Source organism: Macaca nemestrina, chromosome 12 (assembly GCF_043159975.1).
Source record: "Macaca nemestrina isolate mMacNem1 chromosome 12, mMacNem.hap1, whole genome shotgun sequence".
In the NCBI taxonomy this organism is placed as follows: Eukaryota; Metazoa; Chordata; class Mammalia; order Primates; family Cercopithecidae; genus Macaca; species Macaca nemestrina.
The window spans coordinates 125,395,671-125,419,075 of record NC_092136.1 but is presented as its reverse complement, the minus strand read 5'-3'; the positions used below and the strand labels follow the sequence as shown (position 1 = coordinate 125,419,075).

General features: G+C 39.4%; 1 protein-coding gene across 2 annotated transcripts in view; it reads left to right on the top strand.

Moving 5' to 3' along the window:
- Positions 1–23,405, top strand: part of LOC139357618 (prostate and testis expressed protein 13-like) — an 89,120-nt gene that overhangs the window by 38,442 nt on the left and 27,273 nt on the right. Inside the window, exons 3-4 of one of the 2 annotated variants that reach the window (XM_071075790.1) lie at positions 9,319–9,477; positions 19,119–21,365. The exons of the other annotated variant lie outside the window; for it this stretch is intronic. Of the exons in view, the coding sequence (XP_070931891.1) occupies positions 21,275–21,365 (91 nt within the window). The 5' untranslated portion in view covers positions 9,319–9,477; positions 19,119–21,274. The remainder of the gene's footprint in view (positions 1–9,318; positions 9,478–19,118; positions 21,366–23,405) is intronic. 2 annotated transcript variants of the gene reach the window in all.

The window sequence follows — 23,405 nt, the reverse complement described above, 5'->3', positions numbered from 1 at the left end:
TGAGATAATGCAAGATAACTTCCCCAACTCAAGATTCTTAAATTAATCAGAACGTCAGAGCCCTTTTTGTATATAAGGTAACATTCACAGGTTTCAGAAATTAAGATGTAAAAATCCTTGGGGGTCATTATTTAGCCTAATACATATTCTCAGAGGCGCAATCATTGCACCATCCCCTTCAGCCCTTCTGTTACCCATCAGCAATCACTTCCAGTAAGATATGTCTTTCTTTGCCTGGCTTTCTTGCCCATCTATATTCCTATTATCCCTTTATTTGGGCCATAGCAAACACCTTCTCTTCTAACAGTCTGTTGGGTTGTTTGACAAATCTATGCTTTGATATTTTGTGTTCTCTTGGCACCCTCCCCAACTCCCTTCTTCATTTAGCTAACTCTTCACTAGCTTTCAAAGTCCTGCTCTTCCACTCCCTCTTCAAGGAAGCCTTACCTGATCAGGTAGTTTAATTTGAAGGCCTGTCGTTTAAGCCTCTATGGCCAGCTGTGGTTGATGTATGTGTGGTCTTTTAAACTAGATTCCAAGTTCTGTGAGGTCATCAATTAGTGTCTTAGACTAATGGAGAGTCTAGCACTTAGTATGTGATCAATGATGGTTCCTTGAATAACAAAGTTGATAAATTAATAAGTGGAAATTATAGGGACAGAGACTTCAGCTCAACTTTGGGGAGAATTTTATAATAAATTGAACAAAATATACAATGGAGGCCTTTGGGTAATAAGTTTTTAGTAGCTGGAGGATTAGAGTAAGCATTGTCCTGGGAATGCTGTGGGGAACTCAGGTAGGGTGGCTTGGTTTTGGGGATTGTAAGTGGCTATGGGATTTTATGATTCTGTGATATTAGGTAAATAGCCCAAGAATGATCATATGGGGAGAACAGCCAGCACCTTCCACAGGGAGCTGCACATGACAAAGCTCTCAGGATGTTTGTTTTGCACCTCTGTGCCTACTGGGCATGGTTGCTCAGGTCTGTCCAGTTATAGATAACGTCTGGAAATAGAGTGGGGCAGAGTGGTTGACTGAGAGATCAAATGATACTGGGGGAGAGGATGCTTATCGATGTACTTGAAAACATAGCAATGGAAACTATTCAAAATGAAACAAAGAAAAAACTGGGAAAAAATGAACGGCACATTGGTGAACTGCAGAACAATTTCAAAAGGAATAATACACATGTAATTAGAAAAAAGGAAAGGGAAGAACAGAAAAAATATTTGAAGAGATAATGGCCCAAGTTCTTCCAAATTTGAGGAAAACAATAAGCCCACAGATTTAAGAAGTTTAAAAACCCCAAACACAAGATACATGAAGAAAACCACACCAAGGCACATCATAACCTAGTTACTTGAAACAGTGATAAAAAGAAAAATCTGAATATCATCCAGAGGGAAAGGCACATTACATACCGTGGAATGAAGATGACAACAAATTTCTTGTTGAAACAATGCTAGTCAGAAGACAGAAAAGCAACATCTTCAAAGTATTGGGGGAAAAAAAGACCCGTAAGCCTAGAATTCTTTACCCAGAGAAAATATCTTTTAAAAAATGAGGGTAAAATAAAGACTTTTTCTAATATGAAATCCAAAGGAAATTCATCATCAGTAGACCTGTTCTATAGGAAATGTTAATGGATGTCTTTCAAGAAGAAAGAAAATGATATCAGACTGAAATCTGGATCTATGCAAAAGCATGAATAGCATCAGAAACAGTAACTACATGGATAAGTATAACAACTATTTCTTAGTTTTAAATCTCTTTGACAAAATGTTAAGTTTTCAAAACAAAAAATAATGAGGAATTATAAAATTTCTTAATATGTTTAAGTAAAATATGACAACAATAGCACAAGGGCCAGGAGAAGAGAAATGGAAGTTGAACGTTGTAATGTTCTTTTACCATATTTGTGATGATTAATATAACTTGAAGCTTACTAAAAAAATACCTAGAATTTGTTTTACTTAGATATGGTAAGGCATGCAGATATAAAAATTACTATCATGAAGAAAGATTTTGCTCATAGTTACCAAGAAGCAAGAGGCACAGAACACTATGCAGGGGGTGCACATAGAGGGGCACATAGAGAAGCACCAGGACTGGTCAGGAGACGAAGTGAGGGGAAAACATACAGGAGCCTTTATTGTTGTTTCTGTGGGAAAGGCAATTCAGGGCAGGAAAGTAGGCTTGGGATTGGCTAGTTTGCATCATTTTAGCAGGTTCTGAAGTGTAAGGGCTGTCTCTAGCTGTCTGGTACCTGGCCCTTCAGTGATTAGGGCAGGGAAATGGTGAATCAGAGTATAAGAGGTTGATAAAGGAGGTGGTTGGAGTTATGAGCTTTGGATTGGTTGGTTTTTGTATGAAAGGTGTAACTCATAGACAAGTTGTTTACTATCTCTAGACATTGGTTTGTTCTGACAGGACAATCTGTCTAGGATCAGTTAGGCCCAGAGGTCAAAACATCAATAAACACAGAAAATAAAAACATAATTAATACAAAGGCAGGCTGTGGTAAGTTAAACCCTATGTTTTATGAAACTTAAAGCAACCACTAAAATATAACAACAAAGAGTTATACTTAATAATCCAATGAAGGAAATAAAATGGAATAATTAGAAATAATCAATACAAAAGAAAATATTAGAAGAAAAAGGGAACAAAAACAAAAGTACAAATAGAAAATGAACAGTTAGATGATAGATTTAAATCCAACAATAGCAATAATCACATTAAATATAAATAGTCTAAATACTCCAATTAAAAGGCAGAGTTTTTCTGATTGGATAAAAACACAAGAACCAACAATATAGTACTTGTGAGAAACACACTTTAAATATAAACAGATGGATTCAAGAGTATTTACTACAATGATGAATAAAAAAGAAGGGTTAAATATTTATTAAACATCCATCACTCAAACTTCAAGTCTTAGAATAAAGGAAGGTATACAAACCAGACATTGGTATTCTAATATTTATAGTTAATCAATTTAAAAATTTGCTTAACCCAAAAGATTTATCTGGGATATGCCACATATAATTTCTGTGGAAAAATTATAGCAACTCTTTCTTTTAAGAATCAGTTACATTTTACCGAAAGGTTAAAAAATACTTCATCTAACTCTCTGTGTAGCCATGTAGCATAGTTGTTAAGTATCTTAACTTTAGGAACAGACAGGCTTGATTAAAGTCCTAATTTATCACTGAATATTGCTTTTCAGCCTTAAACAAATCTTTCTCTTTTTTTTTTCAAAACAAAAAATAGACCTTTTAATATAAAAAATTTCAAACATACGAAGGAGTAAAGAGATACGATGAACCGCAATATACCCATTACCAAGATTCAACAATTATCAAGAGTTGGGCATATATGCTCTGATTTCCTTCCTTTTCTTTCCTTCCTTTCCCTTCTCATCTTTTCATTTTCCCTTCCTTCTAAAGTTTTTAAAAGCAAAGCCTCAGACATCATTTGATTTTACTCCTACATACTTCAGAATACATCTCAAAAAAATTAGATGTTTCTTACATCACCACAATGCTAACATTATCCCTTACAAATTAACAATAATTCCACTTAATATTCATTCTGTTATGGACTGAATTGTGTCCCTCCAAAATTCATGTGCTGAAGCCCTTACCCCCAACATGACTGTACTTGGAGGCAGGGCCTTTAAGCAGATAATCAAGGTCAAATGATGTCATAAGGGTGGGGCCCTAATCGGATAGGGTTCTTCTTTTTATTTTTTATTATTATTTTTTATTTTTTACTTTAAGTTCTGGGATACATATGCAGAATGTGCATGTTTGTTACATAGGTATACATGTGCCATGGTGGTTTGCTGGACCCATCAACCCATCATCTAGGTTTGAAGCCATTAGGACAAATACTTAATGCTCTCCCTCCCCTTGTGCCCCACCCCATGACAGGCCCCAGTGTGTGATGTTCCCCTCACTGTGTCCATGTGTTCTTATTGTTCTACTCCCACTTATGAGTGAGAACATGTGGTGTTTGGTTTTCTGTTCCTGTGTTAGTTTGCTGAGAATGATGGTTTCCAGCTTCATCCATATCTCTGCAAAGGACATGAACTCATTCTTTTTTTTTTTTTTTTTTGAGACACAGTCTAGCTCTGTTGCCCAGGCTGGAGTGCAGTGGTCGGATCTCAGCTCACTGCAAGCCCCGCCTCCCGGGTTCATGCCATTCTCCTGCCTCAGCCTCCCGAGTAGCTGGGAGTACAGGCGCCCGCCACCTCGCCCGGCTAATTTTTTTTGTATTTTTTAGTAGAGACGGGGTTTCACCGTGTTAGCCAGGATGGTCTCGATCTCCTGAACTCATGATCCGCCCGTCTCGGCCTCCCAAAGTGCTGGGATTACAGGCTTGAGCCACCACGCCCGGCCGAACTCATTCTTTTTTATAGCTTCATAGTATTCCATGGTGTATATGTGCCACATTTTCATTATCCAGTCTATCATTGATGGGCATTTGGGTTGGTTCTAAGTCTTTGCTATTGTAAATAGTGCAGCAGTAAACATAAATATGCATGTGTCTTTACAGTAGAATGATTTATAATCCTTTGGGTGTATACCCAATAATGGGATTGCTGGGTCAAGTGGTATTTCTGTATTAGATCCTTGAGGAATCGCCACACTGTCTTCCACAATGATTGAACTAATTTACACTCCCACCAACAGTGTAAAAGTGTCCCTATTTGTCCACAGCCTCACCAGCATCTATTATTTCCTGACTTTTAAATAATCGCCATTCTAACTGGCGTGAGATGGTATCTCATCATGGTTTTGATTTGCATTTCTCTAATGACCAGTGATGATGAGCTTTTTTTGTTTGTTTGTTGGCTGCATACATGTCTTCTTTTGAGAAGTATCTGTTCATATCTTTTGCCCATTTTCTGATTTTTTTTCCTGTAAATTTGTTTAAGTTCCTTGTAGAATCTGGATATTAACACTTTGTCAGATGGATAGATTGCAAAAATTTTCTCCCATTCTGTAGGTTGCCTGTTCACTCTGATGATAGTTTCTTTTGCTGTGCAGAAGCTCTTTAGTTTAATTAGATCCAATTTGTCAATTTTGGCTTTTGTTGCAATTGCTTTTGGTGTTTTAGTCATGAAGTTTTTGCCCATGCCTACGTCCTGAATGGTATTGCCTAGGTTTTCTTCTAGAGTTTTTATGGCTTTAGGTTTTATGTTAAAGTCATTAATCCATCTTGAGTTAATTTTTGTATGAGTTGTAAGGAAGGGGTCCAGTTTCAGTTTTCTGCATATGGCTAGTCAGTTCTCCCAGCATCATTTATTAAACAGGGAATCCTTTCCGCATTGCTTGTTTTTGTCAGGTTTGTTGAAGATCAGATGGTTGTAGATGTGTGGTCTTGTTTGTGAGTTCTCTGATCTTTTCCATTGGTCTGTGTGTCTGTTTTTGTACCAGTGCCATGCTGTTTTGGATACTGTAGCCTTGTAGTATAGTTTGAAGTCAGGTAGCATGATGCCTCCAGCTTTACTCTTTTTGCTTAGGACTGTCTTGGCTATACAGGCTCTTTTTTGGTTCCATAAGAAATTTAAAGTAGTATTTTTTTTTTTCTAATTCTGTGAAGAAAGTCAGTGGTAGCTTGATGACAATAGCATTGAATCTGTAAATTGCTTTGGGCAGTATGGCCATTTTCATGATATTGATTCTTCCTATCCATGAGCATGGAATATTTTTCCATTTGTTTGTGTCCTTTCTTATTCCCTTGAGCAATGGTTTGTAGTTCTCCTTGAAGAGGTCCTTCACATCCCTTGTAAGTTGTATTCTTAGATATTTTATTCTCTTTGTAGCAATTGAGAGTGGGAGTTCACTTATGATTTGGCTGTCTGCTTGTCTATTATTGGTGTATAGGAATGCTTGTGATTTTTGCACATTGATCTTATATCCTGAGACTTTGCTGAAGTTGCTTATCAGTGTAAGGAGTTTTTGGGCTGTGATGATGGGGTTTTCTATATATACAATCATGTTATCTGCAAACAGAGACAATTTGACTTCCTGTCTTCCTATTTGAATATGCTTCATTTCTTTCTCTTGTGATTGCCCTGGCCAGAACTTCCAATACTATGTTGAATAGAAGTGGTGAGAGACGGCATCCTTGGCCTGTGCTAGTTTTCAAAGGAAATGCTTTCAGCTTTTGCCCATTCAGCATGATATTGGCTATGGGTTTTTCCTAAATAGCTTTTATTATTTTGAGATATGTTCCTCAATACCTAGTTTGAGTGTTTTTAGCATGAAGAGGTATTGAATTTTATCAAAGATCTTTTCTGCATCTATTGAGATAATCATGTGGTTTTTGTCGTTGGTTCTGTTTATGTGATGGATTACGTTTATTGATTTGCGAATGTTGAACCAGCCTTGCATCCTAGGGATGAAGCTGACTTGATCATGGTGGATAAGCTTTCTTTTTGATGTGCTGCTGGATTCGGTTTGCCAGTATTTTATTAAGGGTTTTCACATTGATGTTTATCAGGGATATTGGCCTGAAATTTTCTTTTTTTGTTGTGTCTCTGCCAGGTTTTGGTATCAGGATGATGCCAGCCTCAGAAAATGAGTTAGGGAGAAGTCCGCCTTTTTCCATTATTTGAAATAGTTTCAGAAGGAATGGTACCAGCTCCTCTTTATACCTCTGGTAGAATTCGGCTGTGAATTTGTCTGGTCCTGGGCTTTTTTTATTTGGTAGGCTATTAATTACTGCCTCAATTTCAGAACTTGTTATTGGTCTATTCAGGGATTTGACTTCTTCCTGGTTTAGTCTTGGGAGGGTGTATGTGTCCAGAAATTTATCCATTTCTTCTAGATTTTCTAGTTTATTTGCATAGAGGTTTTTATAGTATTCTCTGATGGTAGTTTGTATTTCAGTGGGATCAGTGGTGATATCCCCTTTGTCATTTTTTTATTGCATCTATTTGATTCTTCTCTCTTTTCTTCTTTATTTGTCTAGCTAGCAGTCTGTCTATTTTGTCAATCTTTTCAAAAAACCAGCTCCTGGATTCACTGGTTTTTTGAAGGATTTTTTGGTCTGTATCTCCTTCAGTTCTGCTCTGATCATAGTTATTTCTTGTCTTCTGCTAGAGTTTGAATTTGTTTGCTCTTGCTTCTATAGTTCTTTTTGTTGTGATGTTGGGTGCTGATTTAAGATCTTTCCAGCTTTCTGTTGTGGGCATTTAATGCTATAAATTTCCCCTTAACACTGCTTTAGCTGTGTCCCAGTGATTCTGGCATGTTGTCTCTTTGTTCTCATTGGTTTCAAGGAACTTCTTGAGTTCTGCCTTAATTTCGTTATTTACCCAGTAGTCATTTAGGAGCAGGTTGTTCAGTTTCCATGTAGTTGTGTGGTTTTGAGTGAGTTTCTTAATCCTGAATTCTAATTTGATTGCACTTGGTCTGAGAGACTGTTATGATTTCCATTCTTTTGCATTTACTGAGGAGTGTTTTACTTCTAATTATTTGGTCAATTTTAGAATATGTGCTTTGTGGTGCTGAGAAGAATGTATATTCTGTTGATTTTGGGTGGAGAGTTCTGTAGATGTCTATTAGGTCCTCTTGGTCCAGACCTGAATTCAAGTCCTGAATATCCTTGTTAATCTTCTGTCTCATTGATCTGTCTAATATTGACAATGGGGTGTTAAAGTCTCCCATTATTATGGTGTGGGAGTCTAAGTCTCTTTGTAGGTCTCTAAGAACTTGTTTTATGAATCTGGGTGCTCCTGTATTGGGTGCATATATATTTATGATAGTTAGCTCTTCTTGCTGCATTGATCCCTTTAGCATTACGTAACGTCCTTCTTTGTTTTGATGCTTGTTGGTTTAAAGTCTGTTTTATCAGTGACTAGGATAGCAACCCCTACCTTTTTTGCTTTCCATTTGCTTGGTAAATATCCCTCAATCTCTTTATTTTGAGCCTATGTGTGTCTTTATATGTGAGATGAGTCTTCTGAATACAGCACACCGATGGGTCTTGAGTCTTTATCCAATCTGGCAGTCTGTGTCTTTTAATTGGGAAATTTAGCCCATTTACATTTAAGGTTAATATTGTTATGTGTGAATTTAATCCTGTCATCATGATGCTAGCTGGTTATTTTGCACATTAGTTAATGCAGTTTTTTCATAGTGTCATTGATCTTTTTATTTTGGTGTGTTTTTGCAGTGGCTGTTACCAGTTTCTCCTTTCCATACTTAGTGCTTCCTTCAGGAGCTCTTGTAAGGCAGGCCTGGTGGTGACAAAAATCCCTCAGCATTTGCTTGTCTGGAAAGGAATTAATTTCTCCTTTATGTATGAAGCTTAGTTTGGCTAGATATGAAATTTTACATTGAAAATTCTTTCTTTAAGAGTGTTGAATATTGGCCCCCATTCTCTACTGGCTTGTAGGGTTTCTGCAGAGAGCTACTGTTAATCTGATGGGCTTCCCTTTGTAGGTAACCTGACCTTTCTCTGTGACTGCCCTTAACATTTTTTCCTTGTTTCAGCCTTGGAGAATCTGATGATTATGTGTCTTGGGGTTGTATCTTAGTGGTGTTCTCTGTATTTCCTGAATTTGAATGTTGGCCTGTCTTGCTAGGTTGGGGAAATTCTCCTGGATAATATCCTGGAATGTGGTTTCCAACGTTATTCCATTCTCCCTGTCACTTTCAGGTACACCAATCAATCATAGGTTTGGTATTTTCTCATAGTCCTTTATTTCTGGGAGGCTTTGTTCGTTCCTTTTCATTCTTTTTTCTCTAATCTTGTCTGCATGCATTATTTCAGTAAGTTGATTCTCAATCTCTGATACGCTTTCTTCCACTTGATTGATTTGGCTATTGATACTTGTGTATGCTTCACGAAGTTCTTATGCTATGTTTTTCAGCTCCATCAAGTCATTTATGTTCCTCTCTAAACTGGTTATTCTAGTTATCAGTTCCTGTAACCTTTTATCAAGGTTCTTAGCTTCCTTGTATTGTGTTAGAACATGCTGTTTTAGCTCAGAGGAGTTTGTTATTACCCACCTTCTGAAGCCTACTTCTCTCAATTTGTCAATCTCATTCTCTATCCAGTTTTGTGCCCTTGCTGGAGAGGAGTTGTGATCATTTGGAGGAGAAGAGGCATTCTGGTTTTTGGAATTTTCAGCATTTTGGGGCTGTTTTTTCCTCATCTTTCTGGATTTATCTACCTTTGATCTTTGAGGCTGATGACTTTTGGATGGGGTTTTTATGTCGGGGTCCTTTATGCTGATGTTGATGTTATTTTTTTCTGTTTGTTAGTTTTTCTTCTAACAGTCAGGCCCCTCTTCTGCAGGTCTGCTGCAGTTTGCTGGAGGTCCGCTCCACACCCTGTTTGCCTGAGTATTACCAGTGGAGGCTGCAGAACAGTAAAGATTGCTGCCTGCTCCTTCCTCTGGAAGCTTTGTCCCAGAGGGGCACCAGCCTGATGCCAGCCAGAGCTCTCCTGTATGTGGTGAGTTTGACCCCTGTTGGGAGCTTTCTCCCAGTCAGGAGGCACGGGGGTCAGGGACCCACTTGAGGAGGCAGTCTGTCAGCAGCGTGTGAGTGCTGTTCTGGGAGAATCCTCCTTGTCAGGATCAGCTGCTCTCTTCAGAGCTGGCAGGTAGGAAAGTTGAAGTCCACTGAAGTTGTGCCCACCACGGCCCCTTCTCCCAGGGAAGATAGACGTTTTATCTATAAGCTCCTGACTGGGGCTGCTGCCATTTTTTCAGAGATGCCTTGTCCAGTGAGGAGGAATCTAGAGAAGCAATCTGGCTACAGCTGCTTTGCCATGCTATGGTGAATTCTGTCCAGTCCAAACCTCCTAGCCTTCTTAGTACTGTCAGAGGAAAACCGCCTAGTAAAGCCTCAGTAATGGCAGACGCCTCTCCCCCAACCAAGCTGAATCATCCCAGGTCAACTTCAGACTGCTGTGCTGGCAGTGAGAATTTCAAGTCAGTGGTTCTTAGCTTGCTGGGCTCTGTGGAAGTGGGACTCACTGAGCGAGACCACTTGGCTCCCTGGCTTTAGCTGTCTTTCCACGGAAGTGAACAGTTCTGTCTTGCTGGGGTTCCAGATACCACTGGGGTATGAAAAAGACTCCTGCGTCTAGCTTGGTGTCTGCCCAAACAGTCGCCCAGTATTGTGTTTGAAACCCAGGGCCTTGGTGGTGTAGGCACATGAAGGAGTCTCCTGATCTGTGGATTGCAAAAACCGTGGGAAAAGCGTAGTATCTGGGCTGGGTATCATAGTCCCTCACGGCTCTCCTTGGCTAAGGGAGGAAGGTCCCCTGGCTCCTTGCACTTCCTGGGTGAAGTGATGCTCTACCCTGCTTCTGCTCACCCTCCGTGAGCTGCATCCACTGCCTAATCAGTCCCAATGAGATGAACTGGCTACCCCAGTTGAAAATGCTGAAATCACCCCCTCTTCCGTGTTGGTCTCACTGAGAGCTGCAGACCAGAGCTGTTCCTATTCGGCCATCTTGCCACATTCCCCCGTGGCTGCTTGACAAATATTTCTAAGGCTTATTTTCCTTATATGAGAAATGAGAATGATAATAGTAACTACCTCATAAGATTTTTATGAGGATGAATTGAGATAATGCATGAAATTTCTTGGCATAGAGTAACTACTCAACCAATATTTGATATTATCTAGTCATTAAATCATCAAAAATGATGCTGACATTTCTGTGAGAGCATTCTGTAAAAGAAAAAAGTTAACGATTCAAGGAATTGAAAGAAATCTTTGGAACTTCAGTGGTTGGTGTTATTATGTATACTACGTGAACACAAAATTCGGGCTGCTTTCATTTTGGAATTTTCATATAACTCAAGCTAGTAAAAATTACCAGCATGAGACTCCTTCTACTAGAGAAAAGAAGAAGGAAAAGTAAAGGGGACTTTGTCTTTCACCTTAGGTACCAGCTCAGCCACAGGTGGGTAGAGCATCAGGTGGGTTCTTGGGGTCCCTGATTCCAGGACTTGGCTCATGGATGGCATTGCTGGACCTGCCTTGGGCCAGAGGGGAGCCCAGTGCCCTAAATGGTGAGTCCCAGGCCAGGCAGCATTCACCACGAGCTGACCGAAGAGCTCTTGGACCTTAAAGGAATGTGGATGGTAGCTGGCAGTAATCACGGTGGGTCTGTAGTGTTGGTGGCAATGGGAAAAGGCTCCTCTGCTTTTGAAAAGGGGAGGAAAGAGTTTGAAGCACTGCATCTTGTGGTTTGAGTGACAGGTTAGCTGCAGGACAATAGAATACCAGGTAGACTTCTAAAACTTTTTGACGCTAGTCCCTGGCTCCTGGATGGCACCTCTGCACCCATGTGTGGCTTGGGGGAACTTGCCACCCTGAAGGGAACACAGGCCTGGATGGTTTTGCCACCTGCTGATTGTAGAGGCCCAGGGCCTTGAGTGAACATAGGCTGTGGCACGAAGTGGTTACAGCAGGCCTTGGACAAGACCCTGTGCTGTGCTAACTTCAGGTCTGACTCAGCTCAGTCTTGTGTCAGTGGCCACAAAGGTGCTTGTGTCATTCCATCCCCAGCTCTAGGTGACTCAGAACACATAGAGAGAGACTTTGTATGTTTAGGAGAAAGTAAGGGAAGAGAACAAGAGTCTCTGCCCAGTAATAAAGAGAATTCTTCTGGATCTCATCCAAGACCATCAAGGCAGAACCTCTACGAGTCTGCAAAAACCAAAGTGGTACTGTGCTTGGGATGCCTCCTAAAGCAGATACAGCTTAGATAACAACATCCAAGTTCTTTCCAATATCTGGAAAGCTTTCACAAGAAGGACAGGTGCAAACCACCCAAACTGAGAAGACTACAATAAATACCTAACTCTTCAATGCCCAGACACAAATGAACATCTACAAGCATTAAGGCCATCCAGGAAAACATGACCTCATCAAATGAGCTAAGTAAGAAACTAAGGACCAATCCTGGAGAAACAGAGTTATGTGACCTTTCGTACAGAGAATTTAAAATAGCTTTTTTGAAGAAACTCAAAGAAATTCAAGACAGCACAGAGAAGAAGTTCAGAATTCTATCAGACAAATTTAACAAAGGAATTGAAATAATTAAACAGAATCAAGTGGAAATACTGGAGCTGAAAAATGCAACTGGTATACTGTAGAATGTATCAGAGTCTCTTAATAGCAGAATTGATCAAGCAGAAGAAAGAATTAGTGAGCTGAAGACAGACAGGCTATTTGAAAGTACACGGTAAGAGGAGACGAAAGAAAAAAGGATGAAAAACAATGAAGCATGCCTAAGGGAACTAGAAAATAGCCTCAAAAGAGCAAATCTAAGAATTATTGGGCTTAAAGAGGAGGTACAGGAAGAGATAGGGGTAGAAAGTTTATTCAAAGGGATAATAGAGAATTTCCCAAACCTAGAGAATGATGTAAATATCCAAGCCCAGGAAGATTATAGAACACCGAACAGATTTAACCCAAAGAAGACTACCTCAAGGCATTTCATAATCAAACTCCCAAAGGTTAAGGATAAAGAAAGAATCCAAAAAGCAGCAAGAAAATAAAGTAAATAACATATAATGGGGCTCCAATGCATTTGGCAGCAGACTTTACAATGGAAACCTTATAGGTCATGAATGAGTGGCATGGCATATTTAAAGTGCTGGGGGGGGCGGGGAACCTTTTACCCTAGAATAGTATATCTGGTGAGAATATCCCTCAAACATGGTGGAGAAATAAAGATTTTCCCAAATGAACAAAAGCTGAGGGATTTTATCAATACCAGACCTGTCCTACAAGAAACGCTAAAGGGAATTCTTCAATCAGAAAGTAAAAGATGTTAATGAGCAATATGTAATCACCTGAAGGCCCAAAACTCACTGGTAACAGTACGTACACAGAAAAACACAAAATATTATAATGTGGATTGTGGTGTATAAACTATTTTTAAGTAGAAAGACAAAAGATGAGCAAGTCAAAAATAATAACTACAACAACTTTTCAAGGCACAGACAGTATAATAAGGTATAAATAGAAACAACAAAAAGTTAAAAAGTGGGGGTAATGAAGTTAAGATACAGAGTTTTACTTAGATTTCTTTTTGCCTGTTTATTTCTTGCTTATGCAAGCAGTGTTACATTGTTTCAGCTTAAAATAATGGGGTATAAAATAGTATTTGCAAGCTGCATGGTAAGAACAAACCAAGAAACACACAATGGATACACAAAAAATAAAAAACAAGAAACTCAGTCATATAACCAGAGAAAATCACCTTCACTAAAAGGAAGACAGGAAGAAAAGAAGAAAGAGAAGACCATAAAACAAATAAAACTGCAGGAGTAAGTCCTTACTTATCAGTAATGACATTGAATGTAAATAGACTAAATTATCCAATCAAAAGACATAGAGTGGCAGAATGGATTAAAAAAATAAGACCTGATGATCTGTTGCCCACAAGAAACACATTTCACTTGTAAAGACACACAAAGATGAAAAAGAAAGGCATGGAAAAAGCTATTCCATGCCAATGGAAACCAAAAAAGAACAGGAGTAGCTATACTTATTTCAGACAAAATAGATTTCAAGACAACAACAGCAAGAAAAGACAAAGAAGGTCACTCACTATATGATGATAAAGGGGTCAATTCAGCAAGAGGATATAATGATTGTAAATATATATGCAGCCAACACTGGAACACACAGATATATAAAGCAAATAATATTAGAGCTAAAGGGAGAGAGAGGCCCCAATACAATAGATTTCAACACTCCACTTTCAGCATTGGAAAGATCTCCCAGACAGAAAATCAACACAGAAACATCAGACTTAATCTGCGCTATAGACCATATAGACCTAATAAATATTTAGGGAACATTTCATCCAATGGTTGCAGAATACACATTCTTTTCGTCAGCACATGGACCATTCTCAAGGATAGACTATATGTTAGGTTACAAAACAAATGTTAAACCATTTTTTAAAAAATTGAAATAATACCAAACATCTTCTCTGACCACAAAGGAATAAAAACAAAAATAAGAGGAATGTTGGAAAATATACAAATACATGATAATTAAACAATATGCTCCTGAATGACCAGTAGGTCAATGAAGAAATTAAGGAGAAAATGGAAACTTTTTTGACACAAATGAAATGGAAACACAACACACAACATACCACAACCTGTGGGATACTAAGAGGGAAATATCTAGCTGTAAGTGCCTATGTCAAAAAAGAAGGAAAACTTCAAATAAACAACCTAAAAATGCATCTTAAAGAACTAGAAAAGCAACAGCAAAGCAAACCCCAAATTAGTAGAATAAATAATAAAGATCAGAGCAGGAATAAATAAATTTGAAATAAAGAAAACAATACAAAAGGTCAATGAAACAAACAGTTGGTTTTGGGGAAAGATAAAATTGACAAATGTTTAACCAGACTAACAAAGAAAAAAAAGGGAGAAGACTTAAATAATCAAAATCAGAGATAAAAAGGACACATTACAATTGATACCACACAAATTTCAACGATCATTAGTGGCTACTATGGGTAACTGTATGCCCACAAATGGGAAAATCTACAGGAAATGGATAAATTCCTAGGCACATAGAGTCTACCAAGATTGAACCATGAAGAAATCCAAAACCTGAACAGACCAATAACAAATAAAAAGATCAAAGCAATTAAAAAAAAAATACATCTCCCGGGAAAGAAAAGCCCAGGGCCTGATTGGCTTCACTGTTGAATTCTACCAAACATTTAAAGAAGAACTAATACCAATCCTACTCAAACGATTCCCAAAAATAGAGGAGGACAGAATACTTCCAAACTCATTCTAGGAAGCTACTAATTACCCCGATAGCAAAACCAGACAAAGACGTATCAAAGGAAAAAAAAAAAAAAAAACCCAAAAAACTCCGATGAATATTGATGCAAAAGTTTTCAACAAAATACTGGAGAAAACGAATTAAACAACACTTTAAAAACAGCATTGATTATGACCAAGTGGAATTTATTCCTGGGATGCAAGGATAGTTCAACATATGGAAATCAACCAGTGTGGTACAGCATATCAGCAGAATGAAGGACAAAAATCACACAGTCACTTCAATTGATGCTGAAAATGCATTTGATAAAATTCTGTATTCCTTTATAATAAAAACCTTCAAAAAACTGTTTATAGAATGAACATACCTCGACATAATAAAAGCTGTAGACAGACCCACAGCTAGTATTATAGTGAATGGGGAAGAACTGAAAGCCTTTTCTCTAAGAAGTGGAACATGAGAAGGATGCCCATTTTCACCACTGTTATCCAATGTAGTAGTGAAAGTCCTAGCTAGCACAATCAGAGAAGAGAAAGAAATAAAGGACATTCAAATTAGAAAGAAATAAGTCAAATTATTCTTGTTTGTAGATGAGATGATCTTACATTTAGAAAATCTTAAAGACTCCACCAAAGAACTATCAGAACTGTCAAATTCAATAAAGTCGCAGGATAAAAAAAGAATATACAAAAGTCAGTAGCATTTCTATATGCCAAAAGTGAACAATTTAAAAAAGAAATAAAGAACGTAATCCCACTTACAATAGCCACAAATAAAATTAAATACCTGGGACTTAACCAAAGAAGTGAAATATCTCTGTAATAAAAACTATAAAACACTGTTGAAATAAATTGAAGAGGATACCAAAAAAAGGTAAGTTATTCCATGTTGATGGACTGTAAGAATCAATATTGTTAAAATGTCTGTATTACCCAAAGCAATCTACAAATTCGCTGAATCTACAGATTCAGTTAAATCTCTATCAAAATATGAATGACGTTCTTCAGAGAAACAGAGAAAACAATCCTAAAATTTATATGGGACCACAAAAGACCAAGGGTAGCCAAAGCTATCCTGAGTGAAAAGTACAAAACTGGAGAAATTATATTACCTGACTTCAAATTATACTACAGAGCTATAGTCACCAAAGCAGCATGGTACTGGCATAAAAATAGACACATAGATCAATGAAACAGAATAGAGAGCCCAGAAACAAATCCATGCACCTACAGTGAACTCATTTTTGACAAAGTTGTCAAGAGCATACACTGGGGAAAAGGCAATCTCTTCAATAAATGGTTCTGGGAAAACTGGATATCCATATGCAGAAGAATCACCCCAGTCTCTCCCCACATACAAAAATCAAAATGGATCAAAGACTTAAATCTAATACCTCAACCTATGAAACTACTGCAAGAAAATATTGGGGAAAGTCTACATGACACTGGTCTGGGCAAAAATTTATTGAGCAATCGCCACAAGCACAGGCAAAAAAGCAAAAATAAACAAATGGCATCACATCAAGTAAAAATCTTCTGCACAGTAAAGGAAACACTCACCAAAGTTAAAAGACAACTACAGAATGGGAGAAAATATTTGTAAACTAACCCTCTGACAAAGGATTAATAACCAGAATATATAAAGAGCTCAAACAATTATACAGGAAAATTCCTAATAATCCTTTCAATAAATGGGCAAAAGATTTGAACAGACATTTCTCAAAAGAAGACATAGAAATGGTAAACAGGCATATAAAACTTGCTCAACATCATTGATCATCAGAGAAATGCAAATTAAAACTAAAATAAGATATCATGTCGCCCCAGTTACAATGACTTATATGCAAAAGACAGGCAATTACAAATGCTGGCAAGGATGTGGAGAAAAAAGAACTCTCATATGCTGTTGGTGGGAATGTAAATTAGTACAACCACTATAAAGAACAGTTTGGAGGTTCCTCAAAAACTAAAAATACAGTTACCATATGATCCAGCAATCCCACTGCTGGGCATGTACCCAAAAGAAAGGAAATCAGTATATGGTGAAAGGTAGGTGAGGAACAGAAAACCAAATACCACATGCTCTCACTTAAAAGTGGGAGCTAAACATTGGGTACACATGCACACAAAAATGGGAGCAGTAGATACTGGGGACGACTAGAAAGGGGAGGGGAAAAGAGACATGGGCTGAAAAACTACCTATTGGGTAATATGCTCACTATCTGAGTGATGGGATTATTTGTACCCTAAACCTCAACATCACACAATATACCCATGTAACAAACCTGCACAAGTACCCTCTCATTCTTCTGCACATGGCTCGCCAGTTATCCCGGCACAATTTGTTGAATAGGGAGTCCTTTCCCCATTGCCTGTTTTTGTCGACGTTTTTGAAGATCAGATGGCTGTAGGTGTGTTGTGTGGCTTTATTTCTGGGTTCTCTATTCTGTTCCCTTGGTCTGTGTGTCTGTTTTTGTAACAGTACCATGCCGCTTTGCTTACTGTAGCATTGTAGTATTTTTTAAGCTGGGTAGTGATACCTCTGGCTTTGTTCTTTTTGCTTAGAATTAATTGATTTGGCTATTTGGGCTCTTTTTTAGTTCCATTAGAATTTTAGAGTAGTTTTTTCTATTTCTGTGAAAAATGATGTTGGTAGTTTGACAGGAATAGCATTGAACCTGTAGATCACTTTGCACAGTATGGCCATATTAATGATATTGATTCTTCTAATCAATCCATGCGCCTGGAATGTTTTTCCATTTGTTTGTGTCATCTATGATTTCTTGCAGCTGTATTTCGTAGTTCTCCTTGCCAGTATGCTCTTGGGTTTGTTCATAGCATATGTTACACTTTATTCTTTTACTTGTTTACTTGCCTGTACATTTCATGACAGTAGAAACCTCATCTATCATATCTATCTTTGTTTTTCCAGCTCTTAGGACAGTGCCTGGAATCCAGAAGTGGGATCAATAAATATTGCTGAAAGAATGAAAGCCTTGAGGCAGGCAGAGCCTGTTTCTCTGCTGAAATAAACTAGCAAGAGCAGCCTCATCCTGTGGCCATCAAAGCATTGTCCAGAAGGGGGCGGGAGAGACAGTGTTTCAAAGGCCAGGGCTGCTGGAGGGTCCCCACTCCTTCACTGAAAGGATTCCTGTTATAGTGGTTGGCTCAGGAACTAAAATTTCAACTGATGTAATGTGGTGTGACAATAGTATAAACTGGTTATCTTGCAAGTGTGTGATTTGAGGGTGGGTGGGCAAGAACATCAACTTCTTTTTCACATTTCTGTATTGATTAAAATTTGCAACAACTATATAATATCTTATGAAAAATGTAAATGGAAGCTTAAACATGTTTAAAAATATGAAATGTAATTTGGCTGGGAAATAATGCAACATGATTAATTTCCGAATGTGGTTTTCAATGGCCCCAAGAGATTTTGCTTCAAGCATAAAATATTTCCTTGAGCAGATTCAGACTACTTTAAAAACTTTGCTCTATTTTTGTTTCTCTTCCTAATCTTCCATTCTATAGAATTCCATTTTATGAAGTTATAAAGGGTCATATGCTCCTGTGGTGTGGGACATGACTGCTTAAATATCCAAGAACTGTACGCAGCACAGATTTCCTTAGAAGGCTTAGAAGACCCAGAAACAACGGTTACAACTTTGTTGCTAGTTTCTGTTGTATGGCTTTTTTTCTTTATTGCCTTCTACCCCCACTGTTTTATATGAATGTTTAAATATTTTATATGAATATTTTTCATATATGGAGGCTTTTCTTTTTTATTTTAAAACCATTCAAAAATGCACTTTCGAAGTCCATGATATTCTCCGTATTATTAAAACTTTCTTCGATTATTGTTAAGCAGTCAGCTACTAACATTAAGTCTTTTGCACTCCTATATATAGTTAAATGAGAAGAATGCTTGAAATCTTAATTTGAGCAGTAAGGGGTGGATTTTATGGGATAGAATGTCATACTACAAGATTGGAGCACATCTCAGCTTCATGCCAATGTAATGTTTCTTCTTTCTTTCTTCTCTTAAATTATCAGTGAGATTTTTTAGAGCTCTTCTTTAGAAATCTAAGTTTCTGTAATGATGTTTTGCTATGAAAACCATCAGCCATCACTTTTACCAACATGTGCTGAATTCCCAAACTGTATTGTGTGGCTCCCTTTTCTCTGCCTCCATAACCATTTTTCCAGCCTCGATACCCAGGCAGAGAACTTTTTCTTTCTAACAGTTAGAAACTGAATATGTTAATTTATTTTTTTTTTCTTTCTAACTTTTTTTTTTTTTTTTTTTTAGGTTCAGGGAGTATGTGTGCAGGTTTGTTACACAGGTAAATTGCGTGTTGCCGGGGTTTGGTGTACAGATTATTTTGTCGCCCAGGTAATGAGCATAGTACCAGATAGGCAGTTTTTTGATCTTCACTCTCCTCCCCGCTCAAGTAGGTCCTCGTGTCTATTTTTCCTTTTCTGTATGTCCATGTGTACTCGATGAACATGTGAATTTCTGCTACTCTGTGTAAGGCTGCTTTGAAACCGTAGGCAGCGCTCAATCCAGGCTCCAGAGGCTCTCTCTCATGCCTGGCTGCCCCTCTGCCTCAGGGCTGACTGCCTCCAACACTTCAGTGACTTCATTTACAAGCAATACAAACTACTGCTGTCCAGGCTTTCTCTGTGCTTCTTGTGAGTATATTTGAGAGCAAAGGTAATCTGTATTATTAGGTCCATGTTTATGCCAGTTAAGCACTGTAGTTGATGTTCCATGCTAAACTTAGCTCCAACCAGGATCCCTGTTATTGAATTGTGTTGCCACCAAATTCACATGCTGAACCTGTAACCCACAATACATTAGAATGTGACTGTATTTGGAGATAGGGCCTTAAAGAGGTGATTAAGGCTAAATGAGGGCATATGGATGGGACCTAGTCCAATAAGATTGGTGTCCTTATAAGAAGAGTGAAAGATACCAGGAGTGTGCTTTCATAGAGGAGAGACCCTGTAAGGACACAGGGAGAGGGCAGCAACCTGCAAGCGAAGGAGAAAACAGCCCTGCTGGCACCCTGAGCTTGGATTTCCAGCCTCCAGAGCTGTGAGAAAATAAATTTTTGTTTTTTAAGCCACCTAGTCTGTGGTATTTTGTTATGGCAGCCCTAGCAAACTAATACAACCTCTATTCAATTTGATCCTAGACACTTCCTGGTATTCTTTGGCTACTGACTCTCCATATGCTAATCATAACCAGAAACCTCCAGTGAACACTTTCCTGTTGTGGACACTGTTCCTCCGTCATCCCATTTTATCATCACAAAATTCCCATGAGCTTAGTATAATTATTTTAAAAATAATAATTATACTTCATATAAGTATATAATTAGTATAATTTTATACATAATTAGTATGGGCATGGAGAAGTTAACCAACTTAGGCACGATCACATAATCCGTAAGAGGCAGAGCTGGGATTGGAAACCAGATGGTCTGAAGCATGATGTTCTCCTGATGAGATGCTGCTGTCATGGTGTGGGACTCAGTGGAAAAAAGTGCAGAGGACCCCACTTCTCTTGCCCTGCTCCTTTCTTACTGGTGACACCACAATAAAGGGTTGTATGGATGTTTACGACTTTACGGTATCTGGATATTCTTAACTATTCTACCTGAGAGAAGGGAAGGAACAAGATAGTTCTTATTCGCACATCACAGATCAGAAAGGTAGGCATGGGGAGCTGCTCTTCCAGGTGCACAAACATTTGTGACTCAACATAACAGTTATCAGACCATCCCCTCTTTCTTATGCAACCAAATTTCCCAAGACAGCTGCTTTAAATGTATGAAACTCAGCTGTCCAAACAGTAAATGGTTTTGACACTTAGATGGCTTTCTTGACCTAGAGTAGAACTTGTTATTTATGATAATAGGAACAATTTGTGGGTTAGAATTCTTCCCCTCTAGCCATAGTTAAGCAAGGGGACAAACACTGTCTTTAATCCCACCTTTGCTGCACCCTGGTTTCAGTGGGAAAAGCTATATTATTAGAGAGAAAGGCCCTGTCAAGAAAGAAAGGTCAGAAAGGTAGAGGCAGGGAGAAAAAGCAGAGGTTGTAATAGTATCACTGGGTGAGGCCCAGGAGGGTAAGCAGCACAGCGGGAGTTGTTACGGATGTCATTATTATAGCATTTAAGGATTGTGCCCCTTTGTGATCAGGGCCATTCTCTGACCTTGATGTCCTCTTTCAATCACTTGCTATGGGAAGCGTTGAGGAGTTTTGTCATCCTGAGATAGAAAGAGATGAGAGTACTCAAGATAAGGCCTTTGGAAAAGCAGAGTGGGATTGGTAGAATTGACTTAGCATTCAAAATCTTGGTAATTGTGCCTGACTGTGGGTTTGATCTGGGAACGGGTTCTCCTCTAATACTCCTGGAATGGCTGCTATAGGCATTCTCCTAGAAGAAAACCACTTATGCCTAGGAGTTTGGAATCTGGCAAGGCACTTAGAGGCTCCCAGAAAATCCCCAAGAGAAGGAAGGCCTGCAGATGGGGAAAGATACAAGGTGAGCATCCCCAGAACCTTTAGTGGAGCTCCTTCTTGGGATCTACACAATCCTCTGAATGTATCTCTGTCTTCAGATTACCCTGGGTTGTAGAGGTCGAGCTCTTACTGTATCTTAGTGAATCAGAGTTCAGCTAACTTCTAAGCTGCTCACCCATCTGAGAGAAACCAATCTGTTCTGAACTTGAAAGCTCCTGACTTCAAAGGCCATCTAGAAGAAACTTGATCTTCTTGATCTCTTGCCCACTCCAGCATGCAAGCCAAATCTCATCCGTGATAGTAGTTGACCTTTCAGAAGTCGCTCCTGCAGACAAGCCCATTGCCAAGTCTTTCCCTTCCCATGCAAAAACATCAGCTATAGGCCCTGGGTCACTCCTCTCCCTGGACAAGTGACTGCTGAGAGTGGCCAGTGCTGACTGAAGACCTACTCTCTGGTTAGTGAGTCTGTGTGACTCCTGGGAATCCCAAATACCAAGTGTTTCATGATTTTACCTCGGTTATGTCCTTACGTTTTGGCCTTTGGGAGAATAGATGGCAGAGTATTTGGTTCACTTTTACTTGGTGAAATAGAAATAATGAATCCCACAAAGTTATGTTGCATGGCAGTGGGCCCTCCTTTTCCCCGAATAACTTTCTAACACATTTGTCTGAACCTAAGATCAACGTTATCACTCTCATGTGCTTTACACAAAGGTTTTCTCAGGCAGGGGAGGACAGGCAGAGGTCACAGCCAGGGAGCTGCAGCATCCAGTCCCTCCTCTCCAGCCTGACTTGTCAGTGTCCCAGCAGCCTGCAGTGGGAAGGGCAAGTGAGGAGATCTGCTGAAGCTGCAGCCATGGAAACAGCTCCAGAACTGCTATTTGGCGGTGACTTGCAGGAATGCCCCATCCCTATGCTCATCACTCCCAAAGGTGGTGTGCTACCGTCACACGTGGAAGGCAGGAGGCTGGTGAGAAGGCTGGAATAAGGCTGGACGGAGGGACTCAGGAGAAAACCCTCTCACCCTCCAGGGATTGGCATCCTGGTGACTCAAATGAGGCAAAGCCATAGGAGCAGGGCTATGGGGTTCCTTTCACCAAGTTCAGTAAGTTATACCCTATGCCAGGCATGTGGCAGGAGCTGAACTAATGGAAGGAAGTGACTCAGAATTCGTATCTGACGCCCAATTCATACTCCATGCCTCCTCACCTGCCAACATGGTCAGTGGCCTGATGACGAAGAAGACCTGGGTCATGGTTTTCCTCTGCCTTTTATTGGGGTGACATTTTAATTGAGCCTTGTTTCTTGTGTGTAAAATAAAGGCATTGGGCTATATTGCTTCCATGCCCAACTCCTCTCTTTTATGCATATGGTAAAATGGCACCTTCCATGGTACCTTCAAGGCAGTCTGAAGAAAGCTTGGAGGGCGGTTAAGAGGAGGGTACATGGGGCTTGGTCAGCAGGCTGATGTGGATTGGCCATGAAAGAGATGAGGGGGGGTCAAGGGTTACTGGGGGGTATCAAGACAGGCAGGGTAATGCCCTGGGGTTTCTCTTGGCTGCTAGAGGGAGCTTGGGTCTGAGGCAGGCCTAAGTGTCAGGAGACCTAGTTGTCTAGGCCCCTAAATCCTGTCAAGTCTGAGATACAGATGTCTAGTCTGATACAGACCAGATGGCATGGAGAAGAAACTGTCATGGAGAAGAAATGTGACTATACCCTGGCCACATGCTCCCTTTCTCTGCCTGTGAGGAGGCTGTAATAGAGCCCGGCCATCAGGCCGGTCTCCGCTGTCTCGCTGACTCACTGGAACCATGGTGATTCTGCTTTTTGGGTCTCCTCCCTGCCGAGCAGGACCGGGGCACTTCTCCTTTGGAGTTGGCAGAAGTGGTATCTTGCTGAGTGCAGGAAGCTTTCTTTTGGGGACTTTTGTTTTTATTTTGTTTTCCTTCGTTTTCCTAAAGGGGCAAAGTGAACACAACTCTGCGGTGACTACAAGGAGCCTAATTTGGTCTCAAATCTACCACCTTCTCCTCTCTCTGTAGGGATAAAGGATGGGTGCAAG